Source organism: Lontra canadensis, unplaced genomic scaffold (assembly GCF_010015895.1).
Source record: "Lontra canadensis isolate GAN:19392208 unplaced genomic scaffold, GSC_riverotter_1.0 scaffold11, whole genome shotgun sequence".
Classification (NCBI taxonomy): domain Eukaryota; kingdom Metazoa; phylum Chordata; class Mammalia; order Carnivora; family Mustelidae; genus Lontra; species Lontra canadensis.
The window spans coordinates 16,162,234-16,178,460 of NW_022631005.1; the positions used below are offsets into that span (position 1 = coordinate 16,162,234).

The 16,227-nt window shown below is 39.9% G+C and overlaps 1 protein-coding gene across 5 annotated transcripts in view; it reads left to right on the plus strand.

The window, feature by feature from the left end:
* The window catches only part of GTDC1 (glycosyltransferase like domain containing 1), a 425,334-nt gene that overhangs the window by 312,554 nt on the left and 96,553 nt on the right, over window positions 1-16,227 (plus strand). For 4 of the 5 annotated variants that reach the window (XM_032856128.1, XM_032856125.1, XM_032856127.1 and 1 more), the window contains one exon: window positions 15,182-15,526. The exons of the other annotated variant lie outside the window; for it this stretch is intronic. In XM_032856128.1, the coding sequence (XP_032712019.1) occupies window positions 15,182-15,526 (345 nt within the window). The remainder of the gene's footprint in view (window positions 1-15,181; window positions 15,527-16,227) is intronic. 5 annotated transcript variants of the gene reach the window in all.

A 16,227-nucleotide genomic window follows, 5' to 3' on the forward strand; every position in this document is an offset into this window, starting at 1 on the left:
TGGCTCTAACAATTTACTGTGGGATTAGACCCTTAAGAACTTCAAATATTAAAACTTCTGGATAGGAAAAAAAAAAAAAAAGTAAGGGGCGCCTGGGTGGCTCAGTGGGTTAAAGCCTCTGCCTTCAGCTCAGGTCATGGTCTCAGGGTCCTGGGATCAAGCCTGCATCAGGCTATCTGCTCAGCAGGGAGCCTACTGCCCCCCCACACACAACCTCTTTCTGCCTGCTTATAATCTCTGTCTGTCAAATAAATAAAATAAAATCTTTAAAAAAAAGTAAGTTTTTAAAATAATTAGTAACATAAAAATAAATTTGTAACATGAGAAATAAAAGATATTATGAAAATTAGTACATATTTTAAAAGGACTACGTCGAATTTTAATATATTCATTACAATAAATTCAGTGGAGATGTTAAGTATTAGATGTGTATGAAGCAAGAATTAGTAACCTAGAAGCTAGATCTTAAAGAAATAAAAGGATAATAATCCAACACATATCTAATAGGACTTCCAGAAGGAAAAATTAGAGAAAATGTTAGACACAATACTCAAAGACATTTGGGCAAGAAATTTCCAGAGATTATTAAAATCATGAATTCTCAAGGTAATACTTATATTTAGTTTTAAAAGTCAGAGAGTACAAAAGTCTAAAATACAAAGCAAAATCCCTTTCCCCAGTCCTTCTCACCCCTAAATTCTCCCACCCACAGAGGCTACCACTAACAAAATGTTCAGTTTTTTCTTGTCTTGCTATTTCTTAATTTTTAAAATAGATATTATCTACTTACTTCCTACCAGTAGAAATGATTTAGTTAGCTCTCTTACAATCTAAGTATGCAAGGGCACGCGTGTGTGCGCACGATCATGCGCACGCGCGCATACACACACACACACACACACACACACACTTTCCCTTACCCTATCCTTCCAATATGGTTATATCTCAACTTTTGGTTGATTAGATATTCTGTGTTTATAGCTTTATTGCTATGTAAAAACATGCTCCCTGCTGAGCATCTTTGTATTCTGTGACTAGGTTTTCTTCCTTGAACAACTCTTCACTTTTTCCTGAAGCTAATTATTGCTTTGGCTTTATCTGCCTGGTGTCTGTCACTATCCCAAACTCATTCCCAAGCTCTGCCACTGTTACTGAGTCATCTTCTTGATATGAGCAGTCACATCAAGAAACCTATCATTTCCATCTTTTTCCTTGGGTACCTCCAACCTGGAGATCTCCATTCTCTAGTTCTTGTTCCTTCTAGTTGCCTTCTGGGCCCTGAGTCAACTATTTCCTTGATCCCATATCTCTGTGTTCTTTGTTTCCCTTTCTCATTTTAGTGTGGTGTGTCTACCACAAAGTATGTCCATGGGAGCTAAAATTTCTTACGAACTTGCATGTCTGAAAATGACTTTATCCTATCTCATATTTGATTGACATTTGACTGAGTTTTGAGCTCTCATTGAAAATTATTTTCCTCTTAAGTTTGAAGTAATGTTCTATTGTTTTCCACTATTTGAACTTTCTGTTGAGAAGTCTCATTCCTGTCTCTTTCTGATCACTTACATGTAACTCTCCCTGTTTGCTCTCCCAAAAGGCATTTGGGACTTTCTTTTTTCAACCCTGGTATTCTGAAATTAAATCTGTTTGGATTGGATTTTTGTTCTTTTCTTATGCTGGTCATTCATTCCTTTCAGCACAAAAAATTTTCTTACATTGTTTCTTTGATTTTCTCCCCCATGATTTTCCTTATCTTCATTTTCTTCAACTCCTGTTTGGCAATATTCAAATTTAGATGGGCCTCATTTTGTTATTGCTTCTCTTACTTTATTCTCATTTTTGGTTTTCTGCTTCCTGTAAAATTCTCTCAGCTTTATCTTCCAATTCTTCTAATGATTCTTTTTCAGCTACAGTACTTTAATTTGCAACCACTCTTTTTTGTTCTTGAATGTCCTTTGTTATTGAATTCAGTTTTTCTCACCATGAAGGCAAAAATCTTATTTTATCACTATGGATATTATAGGAATTTTTTTTTTTTTAAGTTTTCTTCTACTCATCCTTCTGTCTCCATTCAAGTTCCTTTTCTGTACTTATTTCCTTTGTCTTATTTCATTTCAATAGTTTTCCTCAAATGCCTGATGGTCCCTGGCTCTTCATTCATATCTGAGTGTGTAAGACCCTGAAAGGTATTTAGTGTTTCAGACCCAGGGCTCATAGACTAGTGACCCTGTTCATACAAGGAGCAAACAGGGATTCACTCGTCCTATTGTGGCCTCGCCATATGTCATTGGTGGCAGGGCAGTCCAGTGAGTTTCCAGAGAAAGGCTCCTCTCATCACCTGGATGGGAATCTGTTGCTGTCCTGAGAGCCACATGGTTTGGGAAGGGCACTAGAGAGTCATCATCAATAAATGGGAATTCTTTCACTTAATTTCCCTCACCTTTGCCTGAATTCAGCCTTACCTGGTTTCTAGAGTTCAGCCCTTCTGGTAAGGAAGCCTCCTTTCTGCTGTTGGAGTGAGGAGTGGGAGGTTGGGGGGGAGAGGGGAGACAGGAGGTAGATGACTGGCCACACTGAGCTCTGGGAAGCAATCAGAGGGGTTTGTGCTCACTTCCTATAGAACTGCTACTGGTTCTGTTTTCAATTCAGCTCTGCATCTGTACCTCCAGAGGTACCTGGTATGTCTGATACCTGAGCCTTTGGAGTTTGTCTGGAACACATGAGCTGATGCTTCTTGGCTAACATCACATGCACAAGCAAAATCATGTGCATGCTTAGACATGTTCTGCCTTCTCCTCTGTGCTCAAACACCACTCACTCCGTCTGCTTTCCATCTTCCGAAATTTAGTTGACATTTCTTTCCTATTGTCATCTTTCTCAGTTTTCCTCTTTGTCCTTGAAAGTCTATGCCTGTTTTTAAAAAAAATTCCCGTACCATTATTTTAGCAGAGATTCAAAAGGCAAGAGGGACTTAAAAATTGGTATTTGCTCTGTGGTGCTATCCCCAGTCCATGCTTCATGCTGCAGCGAAGTGTTTATTCAGCCCCAATCTGCCTGTAAACTCCTCAAATGGCCACAAACAGCTTCCCTTAGATTACTAAGGGCAGAAAAGCCTTTCCCTGGTTTTATCGTGAGCCTCATTTTTGTCCTTCCCCGTCCCCTACCTCCACTCCCTATTCACCCCCAATTACACTCTGACCTTATTTTTTACTTTTTATTCCTGGACCATTCCCCAACCACCCACCCCCAGGCCCTTTGCACATGCTATTACTCTTAGCATAGTCCACCTCTCACTACTACAACTGGCTAACCTCTGATCACCTCCATGGCCTCACCTGAAAGATGACCTTCTCCTAGACCGCCTTCCTTCGTGCTATCGTCGTCTCCAGGACTGGGTTCCCATCATCCTAATAGAGCACCTACCATGTCGTGTGGTCCATGACTGCAACTTGGCTATTTGTTCGGCGTATACGAGGCACTCCAACTTTTGTTTAATGGTTATTGGATGGTTTTTTTCCTCTGAACCTTCTTCGCTCAGTATTTTCACTGGGTATTTAAGGCCTTTCTTTGCTGTCAAGCCTTGGTTATATTCTAGTAATAGCCCAGAAATTTACCCATCTGTTTGCAAACGTAGAAGTACTGGAAAGTATAGAAAACCTGAAGTGAGTGGGAGTGTTTGTATGCTCGCTTTGTACACTTGAAGGCTTCATTTCACATGTAATATTAACAAACCTGTATCTTCTAATATCAGTTGAGAATAAAATCAGTTTCTGTGGCTTAACAGTTAGACAGCAATAGAATCAGAACTTGAAGTGAATCAATACTTAGTGCCGTAGCATTTAATGTGGTGGCAGAAATAAAAAACAACCGGGTTGTGCTAGAAGTTGGATTTGCTGGTAATTTTGATTTATTCAGGTTGTGGATGGGCAAATGAAAAAGGAAAAAAAGCCGACTGGATTTTTTGATGCCCATCTGTTCATGCTTCAGAGACCTGGAAACTGATGTTTTAAATTTCCTGGTTTTACTTTCTTGGTTTATGCAGCTTTAAGATGGGAAAAAATGGAAAATCTAGTTAGAAACAATGAAAAGAATAAAAGAAAAGACAAGGAAAAGTGAGAGGTAGGAGAAAGGTACCTGAGGAAACAAATAATAGAAAGGGAAGAATATATTCATTTGATTTATAACATTAGACCTTTTTGTAATTAATGTGCCTCTAGGCATGAGTACAAGTCTTTGATTAGTACACAAATGAAAATAAGGTAACATATTAAAATTGCCTGCCTTAAATGAATGGCTAAACTGTAACTGGTAATAGTTAATAAGAGGAAAAACATATCTTTCAAAAAGCCTGAGTCTGGTTCAGAAAGTATGTTTCACTATGAAATGGCAGTGGAGTCAAGTATCTCTTTAGTAATCACGACAACATAATGATGATACTCTTCACCATTATCATCAATAATAAAAAACAATAGTATTTACTGACCTCTTCCTGTGTGCCAAACAACATGGAAAACATCATTCTGCAAGGCAGCCTTAATATTATCCCCATTTTGCAGATGAAATGACCGATATTTAAGAAAAAACACTTTCCTCAGGTCAGCTAATAAGTGGCAGAGCCCTGAATTTGAAACCAGACAGTGTGCCTAGAGCCCTACTGAATCCAGTGTGTCCTTTTGCCCTTGAATAAGGACTGTAAGATACTCAGTACATTTGAATCAATGTTTGGATCCTTATTCTTCTAGAGAAGTCTACCACTGATGGTATTCTCATTCATCAGATGAGAAAACCCAGGGTTAGAGAGATTAAGTGACTTCATACACAACCAAATCTTTAAGAATAATGTCTTTCCTAAAACTCCATTCTCTATTCTTTATTCTTAATTCTTAATAAACAAGTACCATTTTGTGCTCCACAATAAAATTCACAGACATTTCCTCCTCTTTGTCCTCCAAATTCATAAGTTTTGATAGCCCTCTCTTCTTCAACAATATTCTCTTGTTCTCACTGCCTGTCAACATAAATATGGGGCCTCCTACTCCATTGTTTTCCTGATACTCTGTTCAGGAAATTCCATGTGTCACAGTGTTGACCCCCTCTCCCCTTTCTACAGCAGTATCCATTTGTATTGGTCATCTCAGACTGCCAACAAACAAACAAACAAGCCAAACATGGGGTAGGGGGTTTAAACAACAGATATGTATTTTCTCACTGCTCTGGCAACTGGACACCTGAGAGCAGGGTGCTGGTATGGTTCGTTTGGGGTAGGGCTCTCTTCCTGGCTTGTAGACAGCTGCCTTGTAGCCACATATCTTCACACGTGGTGGTAGATAGGAGGAGGGGAAGGTGAGAGACAGACAGAGATCTCTACTGCCTCTTAGAAGGCAATAGTCCTATCAGATTTGGGCCCATTGTGACCTCATCTGAACCTTATTACATCCTAAAGATCCTATCTCCAGACATAGTCACATTTGGGGTTAGGGTTTCAACCTATGAATTTTGAGGGAACACTATCCAGTCCATAGCACCAGTAAAATGATGTCATGCTCTCAGGGAGAGTCTCCAATTGGAAACACTGCCATAGGGGAATTCTTAAATTTACTTGGAAAGAAGAAAGTGATCCTTTCTTTACTATCAATGCATTTCCCATTCTTCTTTCAACTTCCAATAATGGCTTCTAAAAAAAAAAAAATAATAATAATAATGGAATAGAACATGTGATTAGAGGTCATTTTTAGAGTTCCCTTCGATGCTGTATTGATACTATAGAAGACCTGGCATTCCCAGAGTAGTGAGAACATTTACTTACCAACAAGGTAAATCCTAGCAAAGGAGCTTGCTGAGTCTAGGTACATGTGGAACAGCTACTTCCGCCTGCTTGAAAGAGATTACTTCAGATCCACAGTTTTCATTTTTTATATATTGTCATTAACTAAGGTGAATGGATAGATAGAAGGTTTTGCAGTTTTGGTTCTGAGTTACTAACAAAACAAATGATGAGCAGGTTATTAAGGTTGAATTGAAAAATTAGATCATTTTAGTAATAGAATCAGTAAACAGTTTAGTTTAAAGGTGGTGTGGTTAATTTACAACCTCAGGGACTAAGAGACCAAAATAACTTGGCATAAAATGTTACTACATGTGCACTAAAGGCTTTCTCAATACAGACGGGATCTAGGAGGAGCTTTGATGTTTGTTGAATGAGTATTTGCGGATTGATTACAGTTTCTCATTCACTGACTGACTGGGAAATTTGCTGTTACTCAAGATGGTCTTAGGGCTAACTCCTTAAGTACAGGTGTCAGCCTGAATGAGCAAAGGCCTGGGAAGTTTATTAAGATTTACTCAGCTCCTCCACAGGGCACAATTCTCTTTTAATCCTCTCAAGAAATCTGCAGAAACAGACGCTATCCCATTTTATAGATTAGAAAACTGAGGTTCAGAGAAATTAAGTTATTTGAATAAATGCACAAATACAGGAAGTGTCTGTATACTGATGCAGCCTGGATTATCTTCTGTTCAACATGCCCATTCGCTTGAGTGGAGTTCCTTAAGGTGCTTCATAGAGATTGCTCTCCACCTGTCCTCCCAAATCATCTTTTCCGTAGTCCTACTGTGGTATTTGAAATGATCCCATTTGTGATAAATTCCCTTGAGTGAAGGTACTCTCCCCTTTGGAAGGGTACAACACATTGAGCATGGAAGGTGAGACACTGTGGAAATTTAAGATTCATTCCCAATAAGACCAACAATGGAGAACAGGGTATGATTCAGGGCTGGATCCAAAGTGGGGCTTAGTTCGAACATAGGGGCTATAAGGAGACACATGGTGTGTGTGGGGGACCACAGGGCGACCCGGGCAATGAGAAAGTAGTATAAACATCTTAGGGAGTTAACCACCAGTGGGTGGTTAAAGCTTGAAATGGAGGTGGGAAAATAAAGATATCCTGTTTGCAGTTCAGCCTATAGCTCTGCCTAACTGTGTTGAATTTCTGTAGCAAACCTTGTGTAAACTAGAGGGTTTTATTGTTCTGAGAGAACTCTTTTTTTGGGAGGACTGGCGCTCACAAGAAGTAAGCATGCGTATGCTCACAAGACTGGCTCTGGATTTGATAAACATTTGTTCTGTCAACATGCAAGGTAGCTTTTCATCTCATACATTTATATGGACCTTAAATAGAAAATGGCACAATACAAACTGCTCGTGCTAGTAGACAGTTAAATTAGCAATGTATACAATCCAAAACACTCTGAAATCAAGAGAGCATGGGGGCTTGAGGCATAATTGTTTAAGTTAAATAATACTAACCACATAAACCAAATTGTCAAAAGAGGTCATATAAACAAATGGTCTAAGTAAGGTATGTGGAAAGTGTTAGATTTCCAGGAAAGTGGTAGTGGGAAAGAAAAAGGAAAAGGAACAGACTCATGAACACAGGACCATCTTTTCCCAGGATAGCCATACATCCCAAACATCAAAGGGACGGCCTTCGCAAAATGGCGGCCCTCAACCAGGGGAGGAAGCTGCAGCTTGTCTTTTGGGTGGCCGTTTGGAGAAGGTGCGCTCATCCCTCAGGGTGTTCTCTCTGAGGCCAGGCAAGACTAATGAGGCCAGTCTGATAACCACAGATTTGCTTTCAGTCTCAGCGTGCATTTCTCAGGCTAATTAGTAGGGTTTGCTTGTTCGTTTTGACTGCAGCTCGTGTCTCTGGATTCTGTTTCTCTATCTTGTCACAAAACGGATTCTTTGCAGTTGCTTTGAGACGCCCTTGACCCGTGCCCTCTCGCTGTCAGTATTGCATGTCGGCTTTGCAACTTTGTACCACAAGAGATGAAATTTGGTTCAGGCACCAAACAGTGATCATCTAAACAACGTGGCCTAAGCAGCCACGGTGCTGTTGGATGGTTGCTCCCCAAAAACATTTGTGCTATGTGCGTGTGGATTATGATTGACTCATCTGTGATTTGAATTTGTTCATATTTTGTTCCGCCAGGAGTGTCTTGTTGAAACAGCCTCCATAGACATGTGCCATCTATTTTATGAGTATTATCCCTTAGCCATCTCCAGGAAGGAAGAGCAGCCATCTTACAACCGACCAACCAAGCCTAAGTCTGTCTTTCTGTTTAATGTTGTGGTCTCCCAACATCTAGTTTTAATTATGATGGATTTCCTTGCTTGTGATTCCTTTATTTAGTGAAGATAGTGTGACAAGAGATACAGGGACGGGGGGGATCTATACACATGAGAATGCTAGATCTAAATTTTTACTTTTATAGTTTATAGTTTTATATAAATCTGCTTACCATATAAGTGATATATTGGACACATGTGGGCTAGCATGATTTTTTAATTATCTTTGATATTTGCTTATGTGGCTAAATTCTAAAAATGTTAATTTTGTAATTAATTTCCAGCACATTGTTTGGAAACAGTGAATAGTTTTTGTTATAAATCACCCAAGAACTTAGATCACTACATTGCCTGGATGCGTTTTCCCATTTGGTTTTGGAAAAGTTATTTATCTTTGAATCCTATTTCTTTTCTTCTCAATTCCCAATATGGTCTAAACCCAAGAATTCACAGAAATGGCTGTGATAAAATCAAATGTTTTTTTTTTTTTTTCTGCTATCATCCGTATTAGCCTGGAACCATATCTTCTGTCACTTTTTTTCACAGATTCCCCTCATTTCTTTCAGACTTCCCTTTGTCTACTGATACGTGGCCTTGGTGTTTGGCCTTTGGTTTCAGTTTCATCATTTTCTCATGTGAATGCATTTCTCTACTCCTTCTGCCGTGCCTTCCATATAAAATGTGCCACCACCTAGCTGGCTTCCATACTCTGGCTGCGCATCTCCTAGGGTCTCCAGTAGTGTTTCCCAGAATATCCTTTGTGGGATATTTATTCTTAAGGTGCATCTTAAGATTGGGGGTGGGGGAGTCCTTTTTTCATTAAATGTTAAGTTTGAGAAATGATAATGTAACATTCCTTTTACATAATAGGTGCTCAATAAATATTTTTTTAAACAAAAGAACGAATGAGTGGACATATTTATAATATACACTAGCATGTACTTTGGGAAGTTCTTTAGCAAAGAAATGTTTCACTCTGTTTAACCCAGCATTTACCAAACATGTTTTCTCACAAAACCTTCTATAGTGTTGCACAAAACACACCTTGTTAAAACTTCAGCCTAAGCCATACAACACCGTGGCCATACCACTCTTCCTCCCTCAGACCCAGTCTATGTTGAGAGGGGCTGAGCTTCATCATCTCCCTCTTCTTGCCCGCCCCTCGCACAAGGCACATTCCTTATTACAGTTGCTAATATGCCCCTCTCTCTGCCTAGGCTCAAGTCTAGAATCACCTTTGACTGGTTATGCTGTCTTTCTCTTTAATCATCTGCTAATTTGCATCATTTTTCACGTGCTGTCTTCCCACATCTGTTTTGAGAAGCAAGACCATGGATAATCTCTGTCTTGTGGACTCTTATCTGTGGGTATTTATGAGATTCTATAGGTTGAACTCACTATTTAAGTATTTTCTTTTGAAATCTCTCAAAAACCATTGGTAAGCAGTGTATTCCATCATGACATACATTTCAGCCATGGTATTTTCTTCAACAACACATGAACCAATATTACTGTCCTAAGTTTACTTGACTTGCTTTATTTTATCACCTTCCTTTTGACTACCGCTGTTGGTTAGCTAAACGTACTCTAGCCTCTCGACTTTAGCAGAGAGAAGCCAAGGTACCTAGAGCATTTCCTGCATTTGCTATCCATCTTAACATCATTTAAAACTACTCGAAATAGGGACGCCTGGGTGGCTCAGTTGGTTAAGCAGCTGCCTTCGGCTCAGGTCATGATCCCAGCGTCCTGGGATCGAGTCCCACATCGGGCTCCTTGCTCTGCAGGGAGCCTGCTTCTCCCTCTGCCTCTGCCTGCCATTCTGTCTGCTGTGCTCGCTCTCTCTCCCTCTCTCTCTCTCTCATAAATAAATAAAATCTCTAAAAAAAAAAAAAAAAAAAAAAACTACTCGAAATCTAGTCTTTCCAGATTGATCTGAATAAGGCCATTCCTCTATGTCCAGCTCTAGGTGTGTGTGTTTGGATGTGGGGATGGCAAGAAGCAAGCAAATGTAAGTCTAGAAAGTACATACACCTGCCATATCTTTGAACGTTACCCAACATAGTACTGGGGTGTTGCGGCAATGCCTCCGGAACCGTGTTGGAGGACAGGTGTGGCAAGGAAGGGGAGGCTCTACTTGTGAGGAGAGGAGGCTCTACTTCTGTTTCAGAGATTGGCTGTGGGTTGGGGGGAAAGGCGGGGGAGGGCCCCCATGGCAAATAACAGATTGCAAATGATTACAGTAATCAGAATATTTCTAAAAGTAAAAACAGGTTCTGACAGAACTGAGAGACTCAGAAAGAGGGAAAGATGTTCTGTGAGTCAGGTGGGCAGTAGCATTTCTTTAAGAAAAATTGGGGGGTTATTAAAAGGCAAATCTGGCTTAAGCTCTACAAGGCAGCTCACTGGTTTTCTTCTGACTCTTTTCTCTCTTTCACTCCTTATCGCAGGACCTTTTCTATTCTCATTAACACCTCCACCAGAGTTGGAGCTTGGGAACAGAAAGGAGGTGTTCAGACATGTGCCTATTTGCATGCTCGCTCTCTTGAGTTAATCCCGGGACAGCACATTCTATCCAGTTCCATAGAAAAGCCAGTTTCACCCCATCAGTAAGGTATTATTTTCTTTTTTAGCCTAGAACAGCTTATTGCCAAGCTTCTCTTAACTGTACATTACAAATAGCGTCTGATTAAGAATGTTCTGGATGGGTTAATTAGTGTGGTGACTATTATTAAGCAAACTGCTTGTTAGTATTATGCCTATTTGATCTTGGTATTGATGTGAAGTAATTGACCATAGAGCTACATTTAGAGAAGCTGGAATAAAGTTTTTTGATTTCTATTATGGCAATAAATTGTTTATATTAAACATGTCTATGAAAATATGAGTTTCATGACACAGAGAATCAGAATAGACTCTGTGTGGGATGGTAGATGAGGATTGTTTTGTTTTGTTGTTTTGTTTTGTTTTTTGAAATATTAATACACTTGTCCAGCTTGCTTCATAACCAGCGCTGCTAGAACAAAGTGGCAAAAAATTATTTCAGCTCGCTCCTGCAGAGTATATGAAGAGTAAAGGGATTTAACTTAACCTCACCTAAAGAACATATTTCCTTTTTGATTTAGCTAACTGCCTGAATACTTATCTGGGTAACAATCACTGTATATAAACAGACTATTAAAGAAAAATATGGGGAGATATTCTAAGCAAGGAAAGCATAGCATGTAACCACCTTCTTTCAAACACCGGATTATTATCTATATTATTTATTGGTATTTTGTCCAGTCCTATTATTAAGTTTCCCTCACTATACCATTTCCATAGAGAATTTATTCCGTGAGCTAATAAATTATGCCATCAGGGAGTTTTTCTTGAAATTCAGCTTAAATTTTCCCATTCTTAATTTCATCTCATTACTTCTAGTTATACCTCCTTGTACCGGCTAAATAATTATTCTCTTTCCTCGGAGACTCCTATTATGGACCCCTCTACTTGTCACTTAACCAGGCTATTCATATTTAGCTCCTTTAATCTGTCCTCATAAATCAATTCTTCCATTGCCTTAATCATTATTATTGCTCTTCTAAGAACTCTCTAATTTTCAAAGATATACAGTTACAGGTGCCCCGGATGAAATCAGCATTTGCACGGCTCTCTCCCCAGACTTGCTGTCTTCCTTCTCTGTATGAGACGCTGCATTACAGAGTGGCATTGGTTTGCTGGTCAACCCAGCACAGGCTTCTCTAGTCAAACTCTAGACAATCTCAACAGTGTTTTCCATATGTCCTACTAGCATGTGGTTTTGTTTTGTTTTTTATTTCATAACATTAGTAAGCTGAGTTTTTGCTTACTGTCCATATTTATGTTCTGCCTCTTTCCCTGTCCCCACTGACCACCACCGATCAAGTCAGCCATCCACAGCCTGTGTTAACAGGAGATCTTCTTCATCCTCGCCAACATTTATTTTTTTTATTTTTAATTTTTTAAAGATTTTATTTATTTATTTATTTGACAGACAGAGATCACAAGTAGGCAAAGAGACAAGCAGAGAGAGAGGGGAAAGTAGGCTCCCCGCTGAGCAGAGAGCCCGATGTGAGGTTCAATCCTAGGACTCTGGGATCATGACCTGAGCCGAAGGCAGAGGCTTTAAGCCACTGAGCCACCCAGGCGCCCTTCCCATTCCTTTTAATTTGCAATTTTGCTCACATGCTGGCCAACATAAATGGATTTTAAGAGTAAGATGGGTCATGATACTGTTTTCTAACATAAAGTTATGTTGTTGCAGTGCGCGCTGAATTTTTTTTAAACGTAAATCTTCCCTACACTAAATTTGTAATTCTAAAATCCTTTCTAAGCTCACCTAGCATCCTTTCTCTAACATAAACAAACAAGTTTATTCACTTGCTTTATTGTCGTTTGCCAGATATGTACAGATGTTCCTTCTCTTTCTATTTGTTTCACTTGTTAAAAAGTTAAGATATTGTTGGGATGCCTGGCTGGATCAGTCAGTGGAACGTGTGACTCTTGATCTTGGTGTTGTGAGTTTGACCCTCATACTGGGTGTACAAATTACTTAAAAATAAAATCTTAAGGGGTACCTGGGTGGCTCAGTCGTTAAGCGTCTGCCTTTGGCTCAGGTCATGATCCCAGGGTCCTGGGATTGAGCCCTGCATTGGGCTCCCTGCTCTGCAGGAAGCCTGCTTCTCCCTCTCCCACTCCCCCCCTCCCTCTCCCACTCCCATTCCCTCTGCTTGTATTCCCTCTCTCATTGTGTCTCTCTCTGTCAAATAAATAAATAAAATTTTAAAAGAAAATAAATAAAATCTTAAAAAAAAAAGTTTTTAAAAAGCTAAGGTATTTTCATGTTCTTTTTTTTTTTTTTCCCTTTTGTCAATCAGTGGGAACTTTTTCATTGATTTTTTAGTTCCTTAGATTCTCCTCAGTGTTTTGAGTTTGTTTCAGGAAGAAAGTTGGTTAGTTCCCATAATAATTTTAGACCTGTGAGATATGAAACTATAACCTGTATATGCTCACATTTCTTTATTTTTAAATCAAGAATTAATGTATTGTTGTATGAGGGCATACCAAAGGTGTTAGCACCATTTTTGTGTTTTATCTCTATACAATCACATATTTATTACTTGGGAGGGTTCTTATATAGAAGGTGATTTCTCTCAGAGGGCTTTCTGAGACAAGCACAGAAGCCCCCCAGACTTTTGACTATGTAACGGACACAGCACGCTCCAGCCAGACTTCGTTTCCAGCTTACAGCAGAACCCGCCCTATCCCTTCATGTTGCCCTTAGTCCTTGCCTTCAGACCTAGCGAACGTCCTCGGCCCCTCTCCCCCTCAGCACACTTCTTACCGTCCCTCAGCACACTTCTTTTACTCACCTTCACCTCTACTCACCTTATGTGAAATAAGTGGCCTCGTCTAATGCTTTGGTGACACACTCTAGATTTCACACCTGCCACCTGAAACTGGTTTTTCCAACTCCACTTTTCTCTCCTTCCTTCAGCTTTGTAAGAAAGCTTGCTCTGGTCTCTTCTATAAGGGCCTACTTGCTTTCCCTCAGGCCAAGAATCCTAGATGCTGTGCTGTCCTCCTACTTCTGTCTTTTAAGAGTTTTCAGTTTCTTCAGAAGCCAGCTCCCTTCCCTAGCAAGTGTCCCCAAGTAAACACCCAAGTGAAAACCCCTCTGTACATGTGCCGCAATAAGGAAAACAGACCTCGCTTCCCCATTCTCCTCTCAATCTCGCTTTCTCTGTCTTTCCCTCTTGGATGCGCGCGCTGTAACAGGCTGATTTTGGCCTGCACTCTCCACAGGAACTACCCTTTGAGGAGCAAGTGATCCAAAAGCTCTTTACCTTGCCTGGTGCTCTGGTACCTGTGCAATGCTTTACACTCCATTTTTATGCATTTTTAAATCTTCTTCTTTCCTTTCTCAGACACTCTTTTGAGGCTCTTCACTCACTTTGCTGGGGTAATACTACTCTCTCAGCTTTTCTTCTTACTCTTCCAGATCTTCCTTATGGCTCTTCTTCCATAACTCTTCTTCCTCACTTTTGTCTTAAATGCGTATACTCCCCATTTCTTCACTTACTCGGCAATCCAGGGGAGGGGTGAGGTCTCAGGGTGGGCTTCAGGGACTCTAAGAAAGCACTTGTTGTCTGGTGTCTGTCTACTTCTCTGACCCTCCCATTCTGGGACTTGGCCCCAGCCCCTCTGGATTGCTTGCTATTCCCTGAAGAGTTTATGTTCTTTCTCAGCCCTTTCCTTAGATCACAACATTCCCTCAGTCTAGACCTTTCCTGACCTGCAAGTCAGAATTAATCCCCGGTTCTGTTTTAAAACTTGGAATGTTCGTTCTTTTTGTGTCTCACCACAGGTTGGTTGGTTGTTCGCATCCGTTCTAAGTGCTACTGGTTTGCTCCGCCAGTAGACGGTGAGCTTCTTGATTTCATTTGATTTAGATGCTTCTAGCAATAAGTGACAGATACCAAACTCTTCATGGCAAAGCATTATGGGAAGACAGGACAGAAATGGCACTGAAAAAATATCCTTCAAGAAATATTCTCAAGGTCGATTTAATAAAAATGTGTGTCCAGGTGCCCAGGCGTACAGAACAGTCATGTGAGCAGAAATGCCCAGTGTTCATCAAGGAAGTTTCAAGGATTTTTGTTAGGTAATAATTAAGTGTGGCTTGGAAATATGCATCAGGCCATGCAGTGACTGGAAAATGTAAAATGGAACTCTGGCAAGATGAGTGAAGGGAGAGTGATAAATCATCTCTCTATTCTTATTTTTCACAGTGTGCAAAGTGTAGGTTTTATAGCCACAGAAACACTTTGAAAGCCCCTCAAAGACAGTGTGGTCTGATTGCAAAGTTTTGAACTTCGGATGGCTACTTTTTGTACTCTTTCTAGAATGTTTGTTTTATGTTTAGTTTACTTTTATCAGTTTTCTACATCATCATGGTGTCCTTACAGAAAGGCAAAGGACAAGTTTTAAATAGTCTTTTCACTAAAAGTCTACTGCATTTCCTTTTTGTAACAGAATCATGCCCAAGCACAAAACAGCCCATTTACAGAAGATTCTCAGCCTTAAAGGAAATGGTGGCACTGCTCGATCTATGGCCCTTCCTTTCCAACAGGAGCAGAAAGGTTCTGAGATTTTATTGAAGAATTCTGATTCAGAGTCCAGACCTGGCAATGCGGCGCCACAAGAAAACCTGGGTAGCTCATTAACGCAGGAGTCAGACTGGAGAACGTGCAACCTGTCAGATAATTCAAGTTCTCATCGTCAGGAAAATGCACAAAATATGACTTTTGATCCCCGTGACATTTTGGGAGAAACTGATGATCCACAAAGACCACTGCACATTGTGTGGCCTCACAGGTGGTAAGTTTGAGACATACCAATGTAGTAAGAGTTGGAGACTCGTAATAGAAAATATGTTCCGATGATTGACTCAGTAATCTCTTGTCCCTGTCATTTAGAAAAAGATCATTTTAGTGTGGCAGTACTGCGAATGTGCTGCCAAGGTGGTATTATCTTTCTATCTTTACATAGATAGTTGTGTGTTTAGATTAAATTGGATTTACAGATACTTGTTTGCTATGATTTGCTGATCTCACAATAGCGGCTAGACACTTATAGAAAATCAAATCTTGTTCAAGAAGTTTTAGTACCAGAACAGGATTCCATATCTACACCTCTATACTGTTATCCTCGATTTCATATATTCGTGCTGTTAAAGCATTATGACCATTAAAACAAAAACGATTTCCGTTATTTCCTAATTTGACCAGATTCAACGGGGTGACTTCATGTCACTTGTCATAAAACCTATCATGTTGGTGACTGATCCCCTGCTCCCCAGTGCCTCTGCGTTGTGCTAAGCAGAACACTTTCTAGCAGAATCTCCTCTAAACAGACGAAAATCAACTGCAGCATGTAATCGCACCAAATATAAACTCATAAACTTAACCCAGGCTCCTATAAATTAGGATTTAAAGAGGTAAAATGTCCTGATAATCTTCTGGTATTAGGCAGGAACCTTTTAATCTAGTTTTTATTCCTCCCAGTTAGTTTAATCTGCA